Raw genomic sequence first — 27,005 nt, forward strand, 5'->3', positions numbered from 1 at the left:
CAGGTACAGTGGGGAGAACAAATATTTGATACACTGCCGATTTTGCAGGTTTTCCTACTTACAAAGCATGTAGAGGTCTGTAATTTTTATCATAGGTACACTTCAACTGTGAGAGACGGAATCTAAAACCAAAATCCAGAAAATCACATTGTATGATTTTTAAGTAATTAATTTGCATTTTATTGCATGACATAAGTATTTGATCACCTACCAACCAGTAAGAATTCTGGCTCTCACAGACCTGTTAGTTTTTCTTTAAGAAGCCCTCCTGTTCTCCACTCATTACCTGTATTAACTGCACCTGTTTGAACTCGTTACCTGTATAAAAGACACCTGTCCACACACTCAATCAAACAGACTCCAACCTCTCCACAATGGCCAAGACCAGAGAGCTGTGTAAGGACATCAGGGATAAAATTGTAGACCTGCACAAGGCTGGGATGGGCTACAGTACAATAGGCAAGCAGCTTGGTGAGAAGGCAACAATTTTTGGCGCAATTATTAGAAAATGGAAGAAGTTCAAGATGACGGTCAATCACCCTCGGTCTGGGGCTCCATGCAAGATCTCACCTCGTGGGGCATCAATGATCATGAGGAAGGTGAGGGATCAGCCCAGAACGACACGGCAGGACCTGGTCAATGACCTGAAGAGAGCTGGGACCACAGTCTCAAAGAAAACCATTAGTAACACACTACGCCGTCATGGATTAAAATCCTGCAGCGCACGCAAGGTCCCCCTGCTCAAGCCAGCGCATGTCCAGGCCCGTCTGAAGTTTGCCAATGACCATCTGGATGATCCAGAGGAGGAATGGGAGAAGGTCATGTGGTCTGATGAGATAAAAACTGAGCTTTTTGGTCTAAACTCCACTCGCTGTGTTTGGAGAAAGAGGAAGGATGAGTACAACCCCAAGAACACCATCCCAACCGTGAAGCATGGAGGTGGAAACATCATTCTTTGGGGATGCTTTTCTGCAAAGGGGACAGGACAACTGCACCGTATTGAGGGGAGGATGGATGGGGCCATGTATTGCGAGATCTTGGCCAACAACCTCCTTCCCTCAGTAAGAGCATTGAAGATGGGTCGTGGCTGGGTCTTCCAGCATGACAACGACCCGAAACACACAGCCAGGGCAACTAAGGAGTGGCTCCGTAAGAAGCATCTCAAGGTCCTGGAGTGGCCTAGCCAGTCTCAGACCTGAACCCAATAGAAAATCTTTGGAGGGGAGCTGAAAGTCCGTATTGCCCAGCGACAGCCCCGAAACCTGAAGGATCTGGGAAGTTCTGTATGGAGGAGTGGGCCAAAATCCCTGCTGCAGTGTGTGCAAACCTGGTCAAGACCTACAGGAAACGTATGATCTCTGTAATTGCAAACAAAGGTTTCTGTACCAAATATTAAGTTCTGCTTTTCTGATGTATCAAATACTTATGTCATGCAATAAAATGTAAATTAATTACTTAAAAATCATACAATGTGATTTTCTGGATTTTTGTTTTAGATTCCGTCTCTCACAGTTGAAGTGTACCTATGATAAAAATTACAGACCTCTACATGCTTTGTAAGTAGGAAAACCTGCAAAATCGGCAGTGTATCAAATACTTGTTCTCCACACTGTATATAGAGTTTAAAGGTAGTGTGAGTTGGTGGGGAGCGAGAGGGAGAGTAGATGGATGGACATAGAGAGAAATTGAGAAGATAATACAAATATATTTGTTATTATATGTTCTAAAAAGAGAGGTATGGGTAGATGGCTTGTGGTCTCAATAGTATTTGACCTCTCGTGACCCCTATCCTCTTCCTGTTGATCTGATCTGATGGTGGAGTGAGCCATCCAGCTAACTCTAATCCCTTACAGTAGTATTGCCATGGCGATGAGAGATGAGTGACAACCAGATAGGGTTGAACATCAGAAGAGTATGACACTGTACTTCAATAACATGTTTATCACCCAAGCCCTTAACAGTGATTTACAGGCTATGTCCGAATACCCATACTAGCCCTTAACAGTGATTTACAGGCTATGTCCGAATACCCATACTAGCCCTTAACAGTGATTTACTGGCTATGTCCGAATACCCATACTAGCCCTTAACAGTGATTTACTGGCTATGTCCGAATACCCATACTAGCGGCCTACATACTTAAACTGCATACTTTCTAGTACATACCGTTTAGTAAAAATGATGCAGTATGCCACAGCTGCAACGCAGTAGCGGCTCCTGACTGGCCGAGTTCAGGTGGAATTTTCCAAATTCAACAGACACGCATCGCATTAACCAGCTTGATAATAGCTCATTTCCAATTCGATTAATTTCTCTAAACTCTGAATAGACAGATAATTTGGTCCATTTCAACATATTTACTAGTGAAACCAAAGTGCTGTAACATATATAAATTAAATAACATAGCCTAGTACACACCAAAACTTTTCAAATGTTCAAATCAAAAGGCTATTGCACAAAAAAAACTGACAGTCGGGTGCATCGCAAATTCAGAACCGCTGGACAGCAACATAATAATCTAAAGCACTGATCATTGGGAACGAGATCAGAATGACTGCTAAGGCTTGATCCATACATTTAATAATTAAATAGGTAGCCTACAAAACTTTGCTCAAATCAAAAGGCCTGATTAACCATCAATAATGCAGCCACATCCCGAATACCCGGTGCCGACACATTCAGAAATCAAAAGATGGTTTAGTATTTAGTTTAAAAGCTCTGTCGAAGGAACACTTTTCAATGAAAAAACTGAAATCCACTTTAAAAAATAAATAAGAAACTTCAGTTTTCAAAGATGTAGCCTACCATGCAATACTCGTGTTCATTTTAAGGAGAACAAAAACTACTTAGCCTACATTTGAACACCACCACAGAAGCTTCGCTATTCGGCATCTTCCCAATTAAGTAACCTAATTTTGTTGTTTGGCTACTTGAAGAGAACTAGGCACTATCACTCGCAGCCCACCTCTTCCAATGCACTGTGGAAAAGTGTGAATTGAATTCTACTAGATGAAGAGCCGAAATAACTATAACATCCTGGCATTTAAACCATACTTGATTTAAGAACATTCACATACTATAACTCATTTTATTTTCACATACTGAGAATGCGTCATGCGTGATAGCGTTGTTTTCCGCTATTCGTTGATTTCTGTAGTACATCCCCATATCTAGCTAATCAGCTGTTGTCAAATGAGTATGACATCCAGGCATTTAAAGTATACTCGATTTTCGAAACGTCACATACTATTAAAATCCGTTTTTTCGCATACTCAAATGGCCTACTATTTAGGACGCAAGTATGGGTATTAGGATACGGCCACTACGTCTGCTTCCCAAATGGCAGCCTATTCCCTACATAGTGCACTACTTTTGACCAGCAGGGCCCATAGGGAATAGGGAGCCATTTGGGACTCAGTTTATATGTAAAACATGGAGAAACTCACTGCTATAGAAATGGGAGAACGTCTCACTCGTATCATAGGAACTCAAAAGTAATACATTTTACGTTACTCAAGTAATCCGTAAATCCTTACATTCATTGATTCCTGAGTGCTCGGGCCAAACATAATACACTACATGAGGTAAAAGGGTGTCATTTTAGATGCGGATGCCCATGTCTCTCTCACCCGTCCTGCCAAACAGGAAGTTGAGAACGAGCAATACTTCCTCTATTTCATCTACTTGTAGTCCCTCTACTTCCTGTCCATGTGTTGAACTCTCTCCATGACATAGGCAGCTAATCCTCCTGTTCTCAGGCTCAATACAGCACAACATATTCAGTAAGACCACTGACGGCCTCTCCTCTCCTCCATGCCTTCCATCCATCGCCCCTTCCTCCCTCTCTTCCATGCCTTCCATCCATCTCCCCTTCCTCCCTCTCCTCCATGCCTTCCATCCATCTGCCCTTCCTCCCTCTCCTCCATGCCTTCCATCCATCGCCACTTCCTCCCTCTCCTCCATGCCTTCCATCCATCGCCCCTTCCTCCCTCTCCTCCATGCCTTCCATCCATCGCCCCTTCCTCCCTCTCCTCCATGCCTTCCATCCATCGCCACTTCCTCCGTCACCTCCATGCCTTCCATCCATCGCCCCTTCCTCCCTCTCCTCCATGCCTTCCATCCATCGCCCCTTCCTCCCTCTCCTCCATGCCTTCCATCCATCGCCCCTTCCTCCCTCTCCTCCATGCCTTCCATCCATCGCCCCTTCTTCCCTCTCCTCCATGCCTTCCATCCATCACCCCTTCCTCCCTCTCCTCCATGCCTTCCATCCATCGCCCCTTCCTCCCTCTCCTCCATGCCTTCCATCCATCGCCCCTTCCTCCCTCTCCTCCATGCCTTCCATCCATCACCCCTTCCTCCCTCTCCTCCATGCCTTCCATCCATCACCCCTTCCTCCCTCTCCTCCATGCCTTCCATCCATCTCCCCTTCCTCCGTCACCTCCATGTCTTCCATGCTGGGGTTGATTCGGCAAAGCCCCCTCTCCCCATCTCTCTCCCCCTCCGTCTCTATCTCTCTCTCTTTCTCTCCCTCCCTCCCTCCGTCTCTTACTCTAACAACTTTAATTAATCTAGCAGTCTCCCCAGCGCCACACCGAGCGTCTTGAGAAAGAAAGAGGGGAGAGGGGAAAAAAGAGAAGAGAAGAGGAAGGGGAAGAGAGATGGCAGGCTGACCTATTATCTGCTGTAATCCATATGATTAGAAAGAGAGACACCTTTCATGGAGAGAGAAAGGAGGACTAACTCTCACTCTCATAGAGGGATAGGGGGATGGACTGACGCACCTCTCTGCCTGATGCCTGGAAGAGCGGAACAGAACATAATTAGGAGAAAGTAAGGAGAGGGTAAGGAGCGAGGGAGGCAGGGAGTAATAGGAAAGTGGGAGATAGATACAGTATCTTCAGAAAGTATTCACACCCCTAGACTTTTTCCACATTTTGTTGTTACAGCCTGCATTTAAAATGGGTTACATTTAGATTTTTTTTGTCACTGGCCTACACACAATACCTCAGTATGTGAAATTTGGCAGTCCAACGGACTAATCTGGGTTTGGCGGATGCCAGGAGAACGCTACCTGCCCCAATGCATCGTGCCAACTGTAAGGTTTGTTGGAGGAGGAATAGGTCTGGGGCTAGGCCCCTTAGTTCCAGTGAAGGGAAGTCTTAACGCTACAACATACAATAACATTCTAGACGATTCTGTGCTTCCAACTTTGTGGCAAAAGTTTGGGGAAGGCCCTTTCCTGTTTCAGCATGACAATGCCCCCAGGCACAAAGCGAGGTCCATACAGAAATGGTTTGTCGAGAACGGTGTGGAAAAACTTGACTGGCCTGCACAGAGCCCTGACCTCAACCCCATCGAACACCTTTGGGATGAATTGGAACGCAGACTGCGAGCCAGGACTAATCGGCCAACATCAGTGCCCGACCTCACTAATGCTCGTGGCTGAATGGAAGCAAGTCCCCGCAGCAATGTTCCAACATCTAGTGGAAAGCCTTCCCAGAAGAGTGGAGGCTGTTATAGCAGCAAAGGGGAACCAACTCCATATTAATGCCCATGATTTTGGAATGATATGTTCGGCAAGCAGGTGTCCACATACTTTTGGTCATGTAGTGTATCTTGTTTTATTTTTCATAACTTTTTTTAAACCGATTTTAACACTTTGACATTAGAGTATTTTGTCTAGATCGTTGACAAATAAATGACAATTAAATCTATTCTAATCCCACTTTGTAACACAACAAAATGTGGAGGGGTCTGAATACTTAGAGAGAGAGAGAGAGAGAGAGAGAGAGAGAGAGAGAGAGAGAGAGAGAGAGAGAGAGAGAGAGAGAGAGAGAGAGAGAGAGAGAGAGAGAGAGAGAGAGAGAGAGAGAGAGAGAGAGCAAATGGTTAAAGAGAGGAGATTGGAGAAAAGCGAGGGAAGGGGAGAGCGAAAGAAAGATACAGGTGAGAGAATGGTCAAAATGAGAGAGAAAGGAAGAGAGAGCGAGCGAGAGAAAGGATTGTGTGTGCTGTCTGTCGCAGTGGCCAGGGTTACAGAGGGTCATAGACTCCATGGAGAGGAGGGGGTACTATATATTCTATGTGTGAGTGAGTGAGAGAGAGAAAGAGGGACTGTGTGTGCTCTTCTATTTGTCACCTTCTCTGTGGTCTTCAGTGACACCATGTTCATTTGCGAAACGGCCTGGTTGAGATTCAGGGATCGATAGAACAAATAAAAGCAGGGCCTAGAGAGAGAGGGAGAGGGAGAGGGAGGGGGAGTGAGAGCAGCCTGCACACTTTCACCACCCATTCCATTATCACTCTCTTTCTTTCAGCGAGAAAACTCTATTAGACGAAAGCAGTTGGTGGCTGATACTTGTGCTTGCCGTTGTTTTTCCATTTCTAAACTGACTATTGAACGGCCTATTTAAAGCTGCTATTCCTGGCTGGTTGTTGTTTTTTCATTTCTAAACTGACTAATTGAACGGCCTATTCAAAGCTACTATTCCTGGCTGTTTTTTGGGGACCTTTTAGGACCTTCGAGGGCAGTCATTGAGGTCTTTGGCTGTCATGGCAGCGGTCGCCGCAATGCTTTCAAGCGTCAGTTTAAAATCTGCATGGCTCCCGCAGTGTTGTGTAGCCGAGGGGCATTTTGTCAATATCACTCAAGTTAACATGTTACTTAGTGTATCCCCCCCCCCCACATTAAAAACCCAAGGTTCAAAATAGAGGAGATGCACTGAACTGCACTAAAAATAATGAAAATATGGTGTTTACAGTGTTGTTAAAGATTAATTATGCACATTTTTAAGAGGTGTCCTCAGTAATGTATTCCAGAGGCATAAAGCCTTCTGTTCTCTCTCCCCCTCTCATTCTCCTCTCTCTCGTTCCCTCTGTCTCCTCTCTCTTTCCCTCTCCGTCTCCTCTCTCTCTCTCCCCTCTTTCTATCTCCTTCTCTCTCTCTCTCCTTCTCGCTCTCTCTCCTATTTCTCCCTCTCTCCTTCCTCAAACAGAAGAAAATATGTTTTATTGTCACATACACCGGATAGGTGCAATGAAATGTGTTGTTTTACAGGGTCAACCATAGTAGTAGGGCGACCCTGGAGCCAATTGTGGTTTAGTGCCTTGCTCAAGGGTACATCAACAGATTTTTCACCTGAATAAGCGACCTTTTGGTTACTGGCCCAAAGGTCTAACCACTAGGCTACCTGTTAATCGGGGGGGATTTAGTTATTTGTGCCAGAAGGGCACGCTGAAGGCTGCGGCTCTAAAAGCTAGACTCTGCCTCTCTTCCTCTCTGCCCCTCTGACGGATGGAGGGAGGAATGAAACGAGAGGAGGCTATAATTGTATTTTTCAAACACTGAGTTCACTGAGAATGTTTTAGAAAGAAACAACAGGGGCAGATTGCTCTAACACCTCTCTCCCTCTCCACCCCTCCCTCCCTCCCTCCCTCTATTTCTTGTCCTTGTGTCTGTTTTGCAGTGCAGTTCAACTTGATTCCTGTGGGCCTGAGGATAGTAGCCATCCAGAGCACTAAGACAGGTCTCTACATTGGGATGAACAGCGATGGATACCTCTACACTTCGGTACGGCAACCAATTATTAATAACGTTATAACACTATAGATACCACTTATACTATAGTTATAACATCTCTACACTTCGGTACGGCAACCTCTTATGAAGTTATAGCAGAATATACCTCAATAACAGTCTACACATTATCACCTGTACTGTTGTTATAGCAGTGTGTACAACCGTCTCAGTATACCTACACAACACTTATTTCCCATTGCTTACTGTACTATACTATCATGTTAGTGATTCATTCCCAATCTGGCCCTCATACCATCATGGCCACCTAATCATCCCCAGCTTCCAATTGGCTCATTCATCCCCCCTCCTCTCCCCTGTAACTATTCCCAGGTTGTTGATGTAAATGAGAACGTGTTCTCAGTCAACTTACCTGGTAAAATAAAAAAAATTGTCAGACACAGAGATGATGCAGTACTTGATCAGAGAAAAATAGTTCATTTAATGTTATTATCTCTATTATCTGAACAGTCATTGATAGTTTTCAGTGTCACTACAAATCTGACAATCTAATGCACAGTACTGTATACGTCCTAAATGGCACCCTATTCCCTCTAAATGGCACCCTATTCCCTCTAAATGTCACCCTATTCCCTCTAAATGGCACCCTATTCCCTCTAAATGGCAACCTATTCCCTCTAAATGGCACCCTATTCCCTATCTAATGCACTACTTTTGACCAGGGCCTATAAGGCACTATATAGGGAATATGGTGCCATTTGGGCTGATCAACTGGGTACTGGTACACAGCTCTTTAAGAGGGGTATTTCACCGGTCAGCAGCTGGGGACCACGTGAACGGAACCTTGGGAGAGGTGAGTGCAGACAGGGGGGAGCCAGGGTGCTGTAACCGTGGATAAAGCAGCGATTGGTAAGGCCAAATGGCATGACCAGATATTCGTAGTGACCGCTGGCTGTGTTGAAGGCAGTCTTCCACTCGTCCTCTTCCCTTATCCGCACCAGGTGGTAGGCGTTCCGCAGGTCCAGCTTGGAGAAAATGGTGGCCCCCTGGAGCGTCTCGAAGGCCGACGCGATGAGTGGTAGCGGGTAGCAGTTCTTCACCGTGATGTCGTTGAGGCCCCGGTAGTCGATGCACGGGCTTTGAAGGTTTTGTCCCTCTTCTCCACAAAGAAGAAACCTGCGCCGGCGGGGGAGGCAGAAGGACGGATACACCCTGCAGCTAGTGGGTCCTTGATGTAGGTCACCATAGCCTTGGTCTCTGGACCCGACAGAGAGTACAGTCGTCCCCGGGGTGGTGTGGTGCCTGGGAGAAGGTCGATCCCGCAGTCATAGGGTCGGTGCGGAGGAAGTGAAGTGGCCCGGGCCTTACTGAAAACCTCCCGGAGGTCCTGGTACTCCGCGGGAATGGCGGAGAGGTACGGAGCAACTTCCGAGCCTCCAGGAAGCCTCTTCCACGCCCATTGCGCTGACTTCAGGCAATGGGTGTGGCAGAACGGGCTCCAGCCCATGATGGCACCAGCAGTCTAGTTAATGAGGGGATTGTGTTGCTGGTGCCAAGAGAATCCCAATACCACGGGAACCTGAGGAGACTTGATTAGCATGAATTAGATAGCCTCGCTGTGGTTCCCTGACACTCGTAGGTTGATGGGGGTGGTATTGTGGGTGACCCGGCCTATAGAGCGCCCGTCCATCGCTATAACGTCCATGGAAATGGAGAGGGGCTGAGTGGGGATGCCACTCAGAAGCCAGGGTACCGTCCATAAAGCTCTCATCGGCCCCAGAGTCGATGAGTTCCCAGAGAGATTTCGATTGGTTCCCCCACAGTAGGATGGCATGGAAAGGGGTGCGAGTAAGGGGATAGGAAAAGTTATTCGTATGGCCCACCAGAGTACTCGCCCCCTACTGGTGAGCCTGGTCTTTTAGTGGACAGGTGGACACAAAATGACCAGTAGTCCCGCAATACAGGCAACTCTTCGTGTGAAGCCTGTGTAGACGGTCGTCTGGGGACAGCCTAGCTCTGCCTATTTGCGTCGGCTCGGGAAGAGGTGAATTGGCAGACTTTGGAGACTCTCGGGGGAACTCGGGTAGCCTTGGGTTCTCTCAGCAACGGAGACGTTGGGGACTTCCGGGATGCCTCAGAGGCGAGGTGGAATCCTTGGGTGGGCGAGTGGAATTGGACCTCCTCTACTTCCTACGTTCCCGTAGCCGCCCATCGATCCAGATGGTCAATGCGATGAGCGAGTGGAGATCCGTCGGGAGTTCCCGGGCTGCTAGCTCGTCCTTAACTTCCTCCGCTAATCCATGCAGGAACGTGTCGAACAGCGATTCCGGGTTCCAGGCACTCTCAGCTGCCAACGTGCAGAGAGCCACCGCATAGTCTGCCACACTGCGGGAGTCTTGCCAAAGCTGGAGTAACTTCCGGGCAGCCTCTCTCACGGACAATAGATCATTGAAAACCTTCACCTCCGCCACAAACTCCACCAGACTGAAGCATACGGCTGACTGTTGTTCCCACACTGCCGTAGCCCAGGCGAGAGCCCTCCCAGACATCAGCGTTATGAGGTACGCTATCTTTGAGCAGTCCGAGGGGAAGGAGGAGGGCTGCAAGTCGATGATGAGAGAACACTGAGCGAGAAATGCCCGACAGGTTCCCGACTCTCCAGCGAAGCGTTCCGGGGGAGGTAAGCGGGGTTCTCGGGAAACCGGGGTGGCCACGCTGCTAACAGTCAGGTTACTGTGGGGCTGGGAGGTTACCGTCGTGGTAGGCTGCCTGACAGACAACCCACGGAATTGCTCCAGCAATGTGTTCAACGCTCGGTCATGGCGTTCGGCCAAGGTCTGGAACCCTTCCATAAGACCACGAAGCAACTCCTTGTGCCTTCCAATTGTGGCTTCTTGGGAGGAGATGGCGTTGCGGAGCTGGTCCGAGTCTGCTGGGTCCGTGATGCCCAGTTCGTACTATCACGGCTCAGGAAAAGACCCAGATGCAGACAGTTCCAAAGTTAAAAGTTTATTACAAAAACAGGGGGGCAGGCAAACGACAGGTCAAGGGCAAAAGGTACAGAATGGCAGGCAGGCTCAGGGTCAGGGCAGGCAGAATGGTCAAATCCTGGAAAACTAGAAAACAGAAACTAGAGAAAAACAGGAGCAAGGGGAAAACTGCTGGTAGGCTTGACGAAACAAAACGAACTGGCAACAGACAAACAGAGAACACAGGTATAAATACACTGGGGATAATGGGGAAGATGGGCAACACCTGGAGGGGGGTGGAGACAAGCACAAAGACCGGTGAAACAGATCAGGGTGTGACACTGGGAGAGTGGAGAGGTAAGGTAGAAAGAGAGATGCTCCTATCTAGTATGTAAAGAAGTAAATAAAGTGTGTGAGTTTCTATTTGAAGTAGATCTGTACGTTCACTTCAAAGTCGACATACTGCCTACATACTGCAGGAGCTGGGGTATAGAGAGGATTGGCGTGGAGTTTTTAAACACCTTGCCTTTTTCCGGTGGATCAATCTACACACACACTTTGATACACACGAAGATGCACACCCCCCCCACACACACACACACAAACACAGATACGAACAAACATACCCACGCACGCACGCACGCACACACACTCACACACAACTGTAGAGGATATACTACCCAGGCATTCTCCAGACAGAAGAAAGGTGACCTATTTTCACAGGGGAAAGAAGCACAGAAGAGAGAGAGAGAAAATCCCTTTGAAGAGAGGGAGCTGTTTTTCCCAGTCTTTTTTCCCAGTGTGAAGGAAGGCTCACTTCAAGTTACCTGAACACTAGCTGCTGCTGTGGCAGTTTCTCACACAAAACCCACACACGTTCACATCAGTGGAGACTGGTGACTTAAAAAATGGAGGCGGATGGGAGACCCACGGTATAGGCGCGGAACGCACAGAGACGACAAATTGTTTCCAACATCGTCAAAGACTAATTATTTTAACCTAAAGCATTTAATAAAGACATTTATAGTACAATATTATGGGGAATGGGAATGAGAGGGCTACTTATACAGTGTTGGGAAGGGATCACAGCAGGGTATGAGGCATGAGTTGAGGTGTTCAGAGGCTTGACTTCAGTGCAGGACAGGATTTGACTGGGAAGACAAAAACCAATAACAACACACTACACAGTTTGACAAAAGAGCTAAGAATGAGTTAGTTCAAGCATGGAGTAAAATCATTGATGTGTAATAATGTGATTGTGTTTGTGTATGTGTATGTTATTGACTCTACATACAGTAATAAGAGAAAATTGATAGGGGTACTCACAGTGCTTGGAGAGGAAACATTCAATGTGCCAGTGGATGAGGGGGCACATGAGACGTGGCTTCAGTTCATGTCAGGAGAGAGTTGACAATGGTAGTGGAGTGGAGTGGTCATCACCTCTTAATCAGGGAACAGGAGGGGACTTAGCTGTAAATACAAATAGCAGATACATTCCATTACAGCTGCGCCATCGTAGGTTTGAACAACAAGTTTCTCCATGAAGTTAAAGTCAGACATCTCAAAATTCACAAAGTTAAAACACAGACTGCGCATCTCGCCCACTTGACACATCAAAGAAACATGCCTGAATAAAGCCCTGATCATCCACATACCTGACGATAACTGACAACTGCAAGCAGACTGGTGGCACCATAGGTCCCAGAGTGGTGGAGCAATTTTCACCCCCTGGGGCCCAGAGTTTTTCCTTATCTGTTAACCTAACCAGGAAAACTCTGGACCCTATAAGGTATGACAGTGATTAATCAGTTGTAAAAAGGTTTTATAAGGGCTATGATGGGACCAGTTTTTCAAGGTCACATGTTTTTTTTTAAACTCCTGAAAACAACTCCTGGCCCTGGGGGGGTTGAAAACCCTGTCAAACTGCAGCAACCTTATACTTGTTCATTACATTTGGGCTCCCGAGTGGCGCAGCGGTCTAAGGCACTGCAGCTCTGTGCTTGAGGCGTCACTACAGACTCCCTGGTTCGATTCCAGGCTGTATCACAACCGGCCGTGATTGGGAGTCCCATAGGGCGGCGCACAATTGGCCCAGCGTCGTCCGGGTTTGGCCGGTGTAGGCTGTCATTGTAAATAAGAATTTGTTCTTAACTGACTTGCCTAGTAAAAAAAACAAAAAACATGACATTTTAGTCATTTAGCAGACGCTCTTATCCTGAGCGACTTACAGTTAGTGCATACATTTTCATACTGGCCCCCCTGGCCCCCTGTGGGAATCGAACCCACAACCCTGGCGTTGTAAGCGCCATGCTCTACCAACTGAGCTACACAGGGCCTATATATATATATATGCATGTTTGCATCATGCAGGCCTATGCAACAGTAGGCTTTATAAAAAACATTTGTCATCACTATTATGTTGATTGATTAATTCCATTTAATAATTTGGGATTGAAAACGTATAGGCAGCCTAGCCAGCCCAATTTTGAAAATAAACAAAATTTGATCACAATCATATTTTATCCCGACACACAAATGGACTGTAAATACATAACGTTACCAATTAGTTTAACCTGACCAAATGGACAGGGCACATAGGCTGTATGTGTCACGATCGTCAACATATGAAGCGGACCAAGGCGCAGCGTGATAAGCGTACATTCTTTATTTGTGTACACACACGAACCAAAACAATATACCAAACGATACGTGAAGTCCTAGGTTATACACAAAACCCTACAGAACAAGATCCCACAATAAACTAGTGAAAACAGGCTGCCTAAGTATGGTCCCCAATCAGAGACAACGAGCTACAGCTGCCTCTGTTTGGGAACCACCCTGGCCAACATAGATCTAAACGATCTAGAACGAAAACATAGAAAATGTAACAGAAATTCCACACCCTGGCTCAACATTTAAGAGTTCCCCGAGCCAGGGCGTGACAGTATGCAGCTGCTCTTATTAGTAGCCTACAATTGATCAGACTGAAAAATCGTCTCGTTTTCATCCCATGCAGCATGTCAGATCTCTAATGTTTAGGTGTGGCCTAGGCTGCTGCAACATTAATGTAATGATTTTTTGCTTGTGTCTGTCCTGAGTGATTATGTGTTATCATTTTTGCTAAATAAATACCGGAGGAAAGTGGAAATCCTACTTGAGCGCGCGCGAAAAAAATGCGCTGCGTCAACCTCTCTCTATAATCTAACTTTTAAAGGATGATGAGATGGAAGCTATCAAATAATTCTGAATTGATTTCGACATCCCAGAAAAGACAGTCGAAAGTTCCATATGTTCAGCAAGTAAAGCATCATAACGTGCAATTACCGCTGCAAGCTCCTTGTAGTTGCCCTTGTCAGCGGAACTTTCTCTCTCGTCATGTCCTCTAAAAGCCAATTCTTGCATGACCCAAAACGCAGTGGTTTCTTCTTACTTTCTCGTTGTGTTGCGCAGTTTGAATACGCAGACCATCGTCATGATCGATGAAGCTTTTTCCCAGAAGCTTGAATCTGATGTTTTTCAGGTCACTGTACCCCCCTTTCGCCCAAGGCTCAGACTTTCCAAAAAGCAGGCAAGGCCAGCAGTACAGGCGGCTTGATGAAAGGCTCCCTGATGAAAGGCTCCCTGTTAACCAGCTATACTTTTGATACCAATTGGTATTGAACGTCCTCACCTTTTCATCCTTCTTCATGAAACTGATCTCAGGCAGAGGTCGACCCTCGGTTTTAATTCGCACCTTTTCCGCATACCCCAGAGAATGAAAGGGGTTCTTCAACAAAATGTCAACAACATTTTTGGTAGCCTTTGCAGCGAAAACTACACACTCGAGCTGGTAGACAATAGAACTACTGCTACTAAAGTTAGCAAGACAAATTGAAATAAATTGTGTCACGATCGTTTATGAACGAGAAGGACCAAGGCGCAGCGTGATAAGCATACATGTTTATTTAAACGAATAAACACACGACAAAACAACAAATGAAACGTGAAGTCCAAGGTAGCATACAAAACATACCTCACACGGAACAAGATCCCACAACTAACAGGTGCCAAAAGGCTGCCTAAGTATGGTCCCCAATCAGAGACAACAAGCTACAGCTGCCTCTGATTGGGAACCACCCCGGCCAACATAGATCTACACATTCTAGATCAACCATAGACAATCAACATAGCACAACACGACACAGAAAATACACACCCTGACTCAACAAATACAAGTCCTCAGAGTCAGGGCGTGACAGTACCCCCCCCCAAAGGTGCGGACTCCGACCGCGCCACATAAACATAACAGGGTAGGGGCCGGGCGTGACCACCACTTACTCTCCACCTCCCTGTTGCGCCCCTGGTCTGGTCTGGACCTCGGCGCGCTGCTTCCCCTCTCCTTCCTCCCAGGACGTACCAAGCCCTGTCTGGACCCTGGTGTGGGAGACTCCGAACCTGGAGAGGAGCTGACGTCTGGGTCTGGACTGGAACCGCTGACTGGAGCTGGACCTGACGACGGTGGATCGAACTGCTCTGGCTCCGGAATGGAACCGCTGACCGGAGCTGGATCAGGCACCGGTGGAGCGGACTGCTCTGGCTCCGGAGTGGAGCGGCTGACCGGAGCTGGACTGGACCCCGGTGGAGCGGATTGCTCTGGCTCCGGAGGGGATCCACTGACCGGAGTTGGACCGGACCCCGGTGGAGCGGATTGCTCTGGCTCCGGAGTGGAGCCGCTGACCGGAGCAGGACTGGACCCCGGTGGAGCGGATTGCTCTGGCTCCGGAGTGGAGCAGCTGACCGGTGCCGGACCAGGCACCTGTGGAACAGGCACGGGCCGTGCCGGACTGGACACACGCACCACTGACTTGGTGCGGGGAGCAGGAACGGGCTGGACCGGGCTGACGACGCGCACCACTGGCTTGGTGCGAGGGGCAGGAACAGGCCGGACCGGGCTGGCGACGCGCACCACTGGCTTGGTGCGAGGGGCAGGAACAGGCCGGACCGGGCTGGCGACGCGCACCACTGACTTGGTGCGAGGGGCAGGAACAGGCCGGACCGGGCTGGCGACGCGCACCACTGGCTTGGTGCGAGGGACAGGAACAGGCCGGAACGGGCTGGCGACGCGCACCACTGGCTTGGTGCGAGGAGCAGGAACAGGCCGGGCCGGGCTGGCGACGCGCACCACTGGCTTGGTGCGAAGGGCAGGAACAGGCCGGACCGGGCTGGCGACGCGCACCACCGGTTTGGTGCGAGGGGCAGGAACAGGCCGGACCGGGCTGGCAACACGCACCACTGGCTTGGTGCGGGGAGCAGGAACAGGCCGGACCGGGCTGGCGACGCGCACCACCGGTTTGGTGCGAGGGACAGGAACAGGCCGGACCGGGCTGGCGACGCGCACCACTGGCTTAGTGCGGGGAGCAGGAACGGGTCGGACCGTACTGGGAACACGCACCACTGGCTTAGTGCGGGGTTCAGGAACGGGCCGGACCGGACTGGCGACACGCACCACTTCCTTGGTGCGAGGACCAGGAACAGGCCGGGCCGGGCTGGCGACGCGCACCACTGGCTTGGTGCGCGGGGCAGGAACGGGCCGGACCGTACTGGGAACACACACCACTGGCTTAGTGCGGGGAGCAGGAACGGGTCGGGCCGTACTGGGAACACGCACCACTGGCTTAGTGCGGGGTTCAGGAACGGGCCGGACCAGACTGGCGACACGCACCACTTGCTTGGTGCGAGGAGCAGGAACAGGCCGGGCCGGGCTGGCGACGCGCACCACTGGCTTGGTGCGAGGGGCAGGAACGGGCCGGACCGTACTGGGAACACACACCACTGGCTTAGTGCGGGGAGCAGGAACGGGGCGGGCCGTACTGGGAACACGCACCACTGGCTTAGTGCGGGGAGCAGGAACGGGCCGGACCGTACTGGGAACACACACCACTGGCCTTGTGCGGGAAACAGGAATGGGTCGGGCCGTACTGGGAACACGCACCACTGGCTTAGTGCGGGGATCAGGAACGGGCCGGACCGGACTGGCGACACGCACCACTTGCTTGGTGCGAGGAGCGGGACTGGGTTCCCTTATAAACCCCCGCTCCTTCTGCTGCCTACCAGCTCCTCTCGCCGTGCCTCTACACTCTCCTTCTCCCTTATAGCCTCCTGTAGCTCCTCCCTCTGACCAAATAACTCCTGCTCCCTCTGGACCAATAGCCCCCGTAACCTGGTGGCCTCCTCTCCTAACCTGCAGAATCGCCCTGTCGCTGCCTCCTGCTGCCTCGTCGTCCACACCGTGTGCCCCCCCCAAAAAAATGTATTGGGGTTGCCTCTCGGGTCTCCGTCGTCGGCACTGTTGGCGCCGTTTCTCCTCTCCTACCTGGGCATCCTCATTCATCGCCCTCCGGTAGCGGATGGCCTCCTCCTTCGTAATTCTCCCCCAACCGAGGAGGACATCTACTAACGTAACCTCCTGTTTAGTTCCCGGCGTTTGCTCCTGAACACGCTGCTTGGTCCTATTTTGGTGGGATCTTCTGTCACGATCGTTTATGAAAGAGAAGGACCAAGGTGCAGCGTGATAAGCATACATGTTTATTTAAACGAATAAACACACGACAAAACAACAAACGAAACGTGAAGTCCAAGGTAGCATACAAAACATACCTCACACGGAACAAGATCCCACAACTAACAGGTGCCAAAAGGCTGCCTAAGTATGGTCCCCAATCAGAGACAACGAGCTACAGCTGCCTCTGATTGGGAACCACCCCGGCCAACATAGATCTACACATTCTAGATCAACCATAGACAATCAACATAGCACAACACGACACAGAAAATACACACCCTGACTCAACAAATACAAGTCCTCAGAGTCAGGGCGTGACAAATTGCACTAACTGGACACAAAATAAAGTTCTAAAACCAAGAAAACTATTTATAATCTACCTCCTCCGTCTCCTATAATTTGAATAAACTAATTTGAATTGAATAAGATAAAGAAAAATCTCCACTATCACGTTTCAATCTCTATCCAATAATGTCACCAACTCACCAAGCTTCTCAACACATAGAACCCCCCATAATGCTCTGCGGCACAACCCCAATACAACACACTAGGTTAATTCTCTGATCCTAATCCTATGATTGGATGGACAACATGTCAGTTCATACTGCAAAAGCTTTGATTGGATGGAGGTCGTCCTCCGGAAGTGGTCATAATTACCATGTACGTCTATGGAATGGTGTGAGGCCTAAGAGCCTCCAAGATTTTGTATTGAAGTCAATGTACCCAGAGGACAGAAGCTAGTTGCTCTCTGGCTACACCATGGTGCTACCTCAGAGAGTGCTGTTGATGTTATTATAGACCTTCATTGCAAAACAGTGTGTTTTAATCAATTATTTGGTGACATATGAATATATTTAGTATAGTTTTATCTAAAAAGGATAACTTTTTTAGTGTTTCACAATTTTTTTTAAATATGAAATTTATCTGAGGAGGATAGTCCTCCCCTTCCTCCTCTGAGGAGCCTCCACTGATTCACATACACTACACACACACACACAACCACACACGCGCACACAACCACACACACACACACACGCACACACCTCCGATTGACTCAGAGGACTGAAAGCATCAGAACAAGGGGAGTTGGTAGGGACTATAGTGCTTTAACACACACACAAAAAAAACTATCCCAATGCCCCAGGGCAGTGATTGGGGACATTGTCCTGAGTAGGGTGCTGTCTTTCGGATGGGTTGTTCATTGTGTGTCCTGATTCTCTGTTGTCGCTAAAGATCCAATGGCACTTATTGTAACAGTTGGGTGTCCTGGCTAAATTCCCAATCTGGCCCTCATACCATATAAAACTGTCACCATGTTGTCATGGTAACGATATGATATCACGCGGTGACACTTTAGAACTTTAACTCTTCTTCATAAGGCCAATATACACTGAGTGTACAAAACAATAGGAACACCTGCTCTTTCCATGACATAGACTGACCAGGTGAAAGCTATGATCCCTTATTGATGTCACCTGTTAAATCCACTTCAATCAGTGTATATGAAGGGGAGGAGACAGGATACAGAAGGATTTTCGAGCCTTGAGACAATTGAGACATGGATTGTGTATGTGTGCCATTCAGAGGGTGTATCTGCTGGGTTTTTCACGCTACTCAGTTTCCCGTGTGTATCAAGAAAGGTCCAACACCCAAAGGACATCCAGTAAACTTGACACAACTGTGGGAAGCATTGGTGTCAACATCGGCCAGCATCCCTGTGGAAAACTTTTGACACCAAGTTGTAGAGTCCATGCCCCGATGAATTGAGGCTGTTCTGAGGGCAAAAAGGGGTGCAACTTAATATTAGGAAGGTGTTCCTAATGTTTTGTACACTCAGTATAAATACTATTGTAAGCTTAAAGCTGGAATCCTTAATGGTGAAACTGCCACGTCCGTTTGCGATATTACAACAACAAAGAAGATACTGCAAACAATGAACACAGTTTTTTCCCTCAGACATCATTGCACGTGCGATAGAACAGCAGCATATGTAATACAGTAATTTTATTTCCTGATGCGCGACGCTCCCCCAGCGCTCCTTCTGCTTCATCAACAAGACAAAAACAACAACAGCCGTGGGGCGAACAGTGGAGCTGTTTCCCCTTACTGAAGATTCCATCTTTAAACATCATAAATACCATAAACTATTAGAACAAGCATTTCACTAACCAACTAACACTATGTTGCAAGGCCCCGTGCAGCAATATTAGCCTCAAAAAGACTGTTTGCCTACAAATTTTAGCATTGTAATGGAAAGCTCCACTAGCCTGTTGAGGAGAAGTAGTGTACAGTGCCGTATCTTAATTTGATCATCCTGTTGTTGCAGGAGTTTGCAAACTTGTAGGTTTAAAAAGGCTTCTAAAGTTTTTAATTTCCACTTCAACATTTCAGACTTGATTTGCCTTAATGAAAAATGTATCAACCCTTACAAAAAATGTAAATTATAATCCACATAATAATTCACATTTCCTGTTGCTGCAGGATTATTTCCTGTTGCTGTGTGAAACTGGGTCAAATTAAGATATGGCATCTGTAACATGTCTTACATCAGAAAGGTGTACAGTCGTGGTCAAAAGTTTTGAGAATGACACAAATACTAATTTTCACAAAGTCTGCTGCCTCAGTTTTGAAGATGGCAATTTGCATATACTCCAGAATGTCATGAAGAGTGATCAGATGAATTGCAATTAATTGCAAAGTCCCTCTTTGCCATGAAAATGAACTTAATCCCCCAAAAACATTTCCACTGTATTTCAGCCCTGCCACAAAAGGACCAGCTGACATCATGTCAGTGATTCTCTCGTTAACACAGGTGAGAGTGTTGACGAGGACCGGGCTGGAAGCTTTAAAAGGAGGGTGGTGCTTGAAATCATAGTTCTTCCTCTGTTAACCATGGTTACCTGCAAGGAAACACGTGCCGTCATCATTGCTTTGCACAAAAAGGGCTTCACAGGCAAGGATATTGCTGCTAGTAAGATTGCACCTAAATCAACCATTTTTCGGATCATCAAGAACTTAAAGGAGAGAGGTTCAATTGTTGTGAAGAAAGCGTCAGGGCGACCAAGAAAGTCCAGCAAGCGCCAGGACCGTCTCCTAAAGTTGATTCAGCGCGGGATCGGGGTACCACCAGTGCAGAGCTTGCTCAGGAATGGCAGCAGGCAGGTGTGAGTGCATCTGCACACACAGTGAGGCGAAGACTTTTGGAGGGTGGCCTGGTGTCAAGAAGGGCAGCAAAGAAGCCACTTCTCTCCAGGAAAAACATCAGGGACAGACTGATATTCTGCAAAAGGTACAGGGATTGGACTGCTGAGGACTGGGGTAAAGTCATTTTCTCTGATGAATCCCCTTTCCGATTGTTTGGGGCATCCGGAAAACACCTTGTCTGGAGAAGACAAGGTGAGTGCTACCATCAGTCCTGTGTTATGCCAACAGTAAAGCATCCTGAGACCATTCATGTGTGGGGTTGCTTCTCAGCCAAGGGAGTGGGCTCACTCACAATTTTGCCTAAGAACACAGCCATGAATAAAGAATGGTACCAACACATCCTCCGAGAGCAACTTCTCCCAACCATCCAAGAACAGTTTGGTGATGACCAATGCCTTTTCCAGCATGATGGAGCACCTTGCCATAAGGCAAAAGTGATAACTAAGTGGCTCGGGGAACAAAACATCGACATTTTGGGTCCATGGCCAGGAAACTCCCCAGACCTTAATCAATCAATCAATCAATTTTATTTTATATAGCCCTTCTTACATCAGCTAATATCTCGAAGTGCTGTACAGAAACCCAGCCTAAAACCCCAAACAGCTAGTAATGCAGGTGTAGAGGCACGGTGGCTAGGAAAAACTCCCTAGAAAGGCAAAACCTAGGAAGAAACCTGAGAGGAACCAGGCTATGAGGGGTGGCCAGTCCTCTTCTGGCTGTGCCGGGTGGAGATTATAACAGAACCATGCCAAGATGTTCAAAAATGTTCATAAGTGACAAGCATGGTCAAATAATAATCAGGAATAAATCTCAGTTGGCTTTTCATAGCCGATCATTTAGAGTTGAAAACAGCAGGTCTGGGACAGGTAGGGGTTTCGTAGCCGCAGGCAGAACAGTTGAAACTGGAATAGCAGCAAGGCCAGGCGGACTGGGGACAGCAAGGTGTCATCATGCCCGGTAGTCCTGACGTATGGTCCTAGGGCTCAGGTTCTCAGAGAGAAAGAGAGAACGAGAGAATTAGAGAGAGCATACTTAAATTCACACAGGACACTGGATAAGACAGGAGAAGTACTCCAGGTATAACCAACTAACCCCAGCCCCCGACACATAAACTACTGCAGCATAAATACTGGAGGCTGAGACAGGAGCGGTCCGGAGACACTGTGGCCCCATCCGAAGAAACCCCGGACAGGGCCAAACAGGAAGGATATAACCCCACCCACTCCGCCAAAGCACAGCCCCCGCACCACTAGAGGGATATCCCCAACCACCAACTTACAATCCTGAGACAAGGCCGAGTATAGCCCACAGAGGTCTCCACCACAGCACAAACCAAGGGGGGCGCCAACGAGACAGGAAGATCACGTCAGTAACTCAACCCACTCAAGTGACGCACCCCCCAGGGACGGCATGAAAGAGCACCAGCAAGCCAGTGACTCAGCCCCTGCAACAGGGTTAGAGGCAGAGAACCCCAGTGGAGAGGGGAACCGGCCCGGCAGAGACAGCAAGGGCTGTTCGTTGCTCCAGCCTTTCCGTTCACCTTCACACTCCTGGGCCAGACTACACTCAATCATATGACCTACTGAAGAGATAAGTCTTCAGTAAAGACTTAAAGGTTGAGACCGAGTCTGCGTCTCTCACATGGGTAGGCAGACTGTTCCATAAAAATGGAGATCTATAGGAGAAAGCCCTGCCTCCCGCTGTTTGCTTAGAAATTCTAGGGACAATTAGGAGGCCTGCGTCTTGTGACCGTAGCGTGCGTATTGGTATGTACGGCAGGACCAACTCGGAAAGATAGGTAGGAGCAAGCCCATGTAACGCTTTATAGGTTAACAGTAAAACCTTGAAATCAGCCCTTGCCTTAACAGGAAGCCAGTGTAGGGAAGCTAGCACTGGAGTAATATGATCAAATTTCTTGGTTCTAGTCAGGATTCTAGCAGCCGTATTTAGCACTAACTGAAGTTTATTTAGTGCTTTATCCGGGTAGCCGGAAAATAGAGCATTGCAGTAGTCTAATCTAGAAGTAACAAATGCATGGATTAATTTTTCTGCATCATTTTTGGACAGAAAATTTCTGATTTTTGCAATGTTACGTAGATGGAAAAAAGCTGTCCTTGAAACAGTCTTGATATGTTCGTCAAAAGAGAGATCAGGGTCAAGAGTAACGCCTAGGTCCTTTTATTTGAGACGACTTTACAACCATCAAGATGAATTGTCAGATTTAACAGAAGATCTCTTTGTTTCTTGGGACCTAGAACAAGCATCTCTGTTTTGTCCGAGTTTAAAAGTAAAAAGTTTTCAGCCATCCACTTCCTTATGTCTGAAACACAGGCTTCTAGCGAGGGCAATTTTTGGGGGCTTCACCATGCTTCATTGAAATGTACAGCTGTGTGTCATCCGCATAGCAGTGAAAGTTAACATTATGTTTTCGAATAACATCCCCAAGAGGTAAAATATATAGTGAAAACAATAGTGGTCCTAAAACGGAACCTTGAGGAACACCCGAAATGTACAGTTGATTTGTCGGAGGACAGACCATTCACAGAGACAAACTGATATCTTTCCGACAGGTAGGATCTAAACCAGGCCAGAACTTGTCCGTGTAGACCAATTTGGGTTTCCAGTCTCTCCAAAAGAATGTGGTGATCGATGGTGTCAAAGGCAGCACTAAGGTCTAGTAGCACGAGGACAGATGCAGAGCCTCGGTCTGACGCCATTAAAAGGTCATTTACCACCTTCACAAGTGCAGTCTCAGTGCTATGATGGGGTCTAAACCAGACTGAAGCATTTCGTATACATTGTTTGTCTTCAGAAAGGCAGTGAGTTGCTGCGCAACAGCTTTTTCTAAAATTTTTGAGAGGAATGGAAGATTCGATATAGGCCGATAGTTTTTATATTTTTCGGGTCAAGGTTTGGCTTTTTCAAGAGAGGCTTTATCACTGCCACTTTTAGTGAGTTTGGTACACATCCGGTGGATAGAGAGCTGTTTATTATGTTCAACATAGGAGGGCCAAGCACAGGAAGCAGCTCCTTCAGCAGTTTAGTAGGAATAGGATCCAGTATGCAGCTTGAAGGTTTAGAGGCCATGATTATTTTCATCATTGTGTCAAGAGATATAGTACTAAAACACTTAAGTGTCTCTCCCGATCCCAGGCCCTCGCAAATCTGTGCAGATCCAGGACAGCTAAGCCCTGGAGGAATACGCAGATTCAAAGAGGAGTCCGTAATTTGCTTTCTAATGGTCATGATCTTTTCCTCAAAGAAGTTCATGAATTTATCACTGCTGAAGTGAAAACCATCCTCTCTTGGGGAATGCTGCTTTTTAGTTAGCTTTGCAACAGTATCAAAAAGAAATTTTGGATTGTTCTTATTTTCCTCGATTAATTTGGAAAAGTAGGATGATCGAGCAGCAGTGAGGGCTCTTCTGTACTGCACGGTACTGTCTTTCCAAGCTAGTCGGAAGACTTCCAGTTTGTGTGTGGCGCCATTTCCGTTCCAATTTCCTGGAAGCTTGCTTCAAAGCTCGGGTATTTTCTGTATACCAGGGAGCTAGTTTCTTATGACAAATGTTTTTCGTTTTTAGGGGTGCAACTGCATCTAGGGTATTGCGCAAGGTTAAATTGAGTTCCTCAGTTAAGTGGTTAACTGATTTTTGTCCTCTGACGTCCTTGGGTAGGCAGAAGGAGTCTGGAAGGGCATCAATGAATTTTTGTGTTGTCTGAGAATTTATAGCACGACTTTTGATGCTCCTTGGTTGGGGTCTGAGCAGATTATTTGTTGCGATTGCAAACGTAATAAAATGGTGGTCCGATAGTCCAGGATTTTGTGGAAAAACATTAAGATCTACAACATTTATTCCATGGGACAAAACTAGGTCCAGAGTATGACTGTGGCAGTGAGTAGGTCCAGAGACATGTTGGACAAAACCCACTGAGTCGATAATGGCTCCGAAAGACTTTTGGAGTGGGTCTGTGGACTTCTCCATGTGAATATTAAAATCACCAAAAATTAGAATATGATCTGCTATGACTACAAGGTCTGATAGGAATTCAGGAAACTCAGAGAGGAACGCTGTATATGGCCCAGGAGGCCTGTAAACAGTAGCTATAAAAAGTGATTGAGTAGGCTGCATAGATTTCATGACTAGAAGCTCGAAAGATGAAAACGTCATTTTTTTTTTTGTAAATTGAAATTTGCTATCGTAAATGTTAGCAACACCTCCGCCTTTGCGGGATGCACGGGGAATATGGTCACTAGTGTAACCAGGAGGTGAGGCCTCATTTAACACAGCAAATTCATCAGGCTTAAGCCATGTTTCAGTCAGGCCAATCACATCAAGATTATGATCAGTGATTAGTTCATTGACTATGACTGCCTTTGAAGTGAGGGATCTAACATTAAGTAACCCTATTTTGAGATGTGAGGTATCACGATCTCTTTCAATAATGGCAGGAATGGAGGAGGTCTTTATCCTAATAAGATTGCTAGGGTGAACACCACCATGTTTAGTTTTGCCCAACCTAGGTCGAGGCACAGACACAGTCTCAATGGGTATGGCTGAGCTGACTACACTGACTATGCTATTGGCAGACTCCACTAAGCTGGCAGGTTGGCTAACAGCCTGCTGCCTGGCCTGCACCCTATTTCACTGTGGGGCTAGAGGAGTTAGAGCCCTATCTATGTTGGTAGATAAGAGGAGAGCACCCCTCCAGTTAGGATGGAGTCCGTCACTCCTCAGCAGGTCAGGCTTGATCCTGTTTGTGGGTGAGTCCCAGAAAGAGGGCCAATTATCCACAAATGTTATCTTTTGGGAGGGGCAGAAAACAGTTTTCAACCAGCGATTGAGTGCTGAGACTCTGCTGTAGAGCTCGTCACTTCCCCTAACTGGGAGGGGGCCAGAGACAATTACTCGATGCCGACACATCTTTCTAGCTGATTTACACGCTGAAGCTATGTTGCACTTGGTGACCTCTGACTGTTTCATCCTAACATCGTTGGTGCCGACGTGGATAACAATATCTCTATACTCTCTACACTCGCCAGTTTTAGCTTTAGCCAGCACCATCTTTAGATTAGCCTTAACGTCGGTAGCCCTGCCCCCTGGTAAACAGTGTATGATCGCTGGGTGATTCGTTTTAAGTCTAATACTGCGGGTAATGGAGTCGCCAATGACTAGGGTTTTCAATTTGTCAGAGCTAATGGTGGGAGCCTTCGGAGTCTCAGACCCCGTAACGGGAGGAGTAGAGACTAGAGAAGACTCAGACTCAGACTCCGACTCGCTACATAATGGGGAAAACCGGTTGAAGGTTTCTGTCGGCTGAATGAGCGACACCGGTTGAGCATTCCAACAGTATTTCCCTCCAGAAGCCATGAGAAAGTTGTCCGGCTGCGGGGGACTGTGCGGGGGATTTATACTAACATTACTATCTGTACTTACTGGTGGCACAGACGCTGTTTCTTCCTTTCCTACACTGATATTACCCTTGCCTAACGATTGCGTCTGAAGCTGGGCTTGTAGCACAGCTATTCTCGCCGTAAGGCGAGAATTCTCCTGTATATTATGAGTACAGCGAGTACAGCGACTGCAATTAGAAGACATCATGTTAATGTTACTACTTAGCTTCGGCTGTTGAAGATGTTGATGAACCATGTCCAGGTAAAGCGTCCGGAGTGAAAAAGTTGAATAAGGGAAAAAAAGTTGCGATGGAAAAAAGGAAAATAACGTAAAGTTGGCAGCTAAAACGCACAGGAAAATGACTCTTCTGTCTCGGGATAAACGTCCGGGGTGAAAAAGTTTAACGAAAAAAGATGAGTGAGGACAAAACTAAAAAGTTGGTAAATTTGTTGAACACAGAGATTGATTAAACGTTTATTAAAAGTAAAACGTGAATAGTTTGTTAGGTAGCCAAGTAGCAACAAACAGCAGAGCAGCACGGAGACAATGCGGAAGCGAGACGGAAGTCACGTGGCGAGTCAACAGCTGATGAGCTTGATGCTGATCCCATTGAGAACTTGTGGTCGATCTTCAAGAGGCGGGTGGACAAACAAAATCCCACAAATTCGGACAAACTCCAAGCATTGATTATGCAAGAATGGGCTGCCATCAGTCAGGATGTGGCCCAGAAGGTAATTGACAGCATGCCAGGGCGGATTGCAGAGGTCTTGAAAAAGAAGGGTCAACACTGCAAATATTGACTCATTGCCTAAACTTAATGTAATTGTCAATAAAAGCCTTTGACACTTATGGAATGCTTGTAATTATACTTCAGTATACCATAGTAACATCTGACAAAAATATCTCATAACACTGAAGCAGCGAACTTTGTGAAGACCAATACTTGTCATTCTCAAAAGGTTTGACCACGACTGTACAGGTTCAAAGTGAGTTAGGAGGCTTTGCTACCCCTAACTTTGGCAAGGAATATAGAAGGTAGTAGGCTGCAAACTATTGAGTACAGAGCATGCATACCTAGCACATAACATCAATCATTTACTGATCAACACTACGCACTGGGGTTGCATGTGTGGTTTTAAACAATCTATGTACAGTCGTGGGGTTTATTTAAGATACTCACTAACACACACACCTGATCCAGTAGTCTCTCAGCATTAATCATTCATGTGTCCTTTTGGGCCCCAACACACTGTCATTGTGTTCTCCTCCGAGGCCACACACACACACACACACACACACACACAAACACACCTCTCCTCCACTCTTGTCTCATTTAGCTAAAGAACACACTCTCTCTGC

General features: G+C 47.2%; 1 protein-coding gene and 1 non-coding gene across 3 annotated transcripts in view; one reads left to right on the forward strand and one right to left on the reverse strand.

Annotated features, from left to right (window-relative positions):
* fgf11a (fibroblast growth factor 11a) overlaps positions 1-27,005 on the forward strand; it is a 135,727-nt gene that overhangs the window by 84,571 nt on the left and 24,151 nt on the right. For both annotated transcript variants that reach the window (XM_045225856.1, XM_045225857.1), the window contains one exon: positions 7,467-7,570. In XM_045225856.1, coding sequence (XP_045081791.1) covers positions 7,467-7,570 — 104 coding nt within the window. The remainder of the gene's footprint in view (positions 1-7,466; positions 7,571-27,005) is intronic.
* On the reverse strand, positions 12,767-12,842 carry trnav-uac. Its single transcript has one exon. It is a non-coding gene; the product is annotated as a tRNA-Val (tRNA).

This window comes from Coregonus clupeaformis, chromosome 16 (genome assembly GCF_020615455.1).
Source record: "Coregonus clupeaformis isolate EN_2021a chromosome 16, ASM2061545v1, whole genome shotgun sequence".
NCBI lineage: Eukaryota > Metazoa > Chordata > Actinopteri > Salmoniformes > Salmonidae > Coregonus > Coregonus clupeaformis.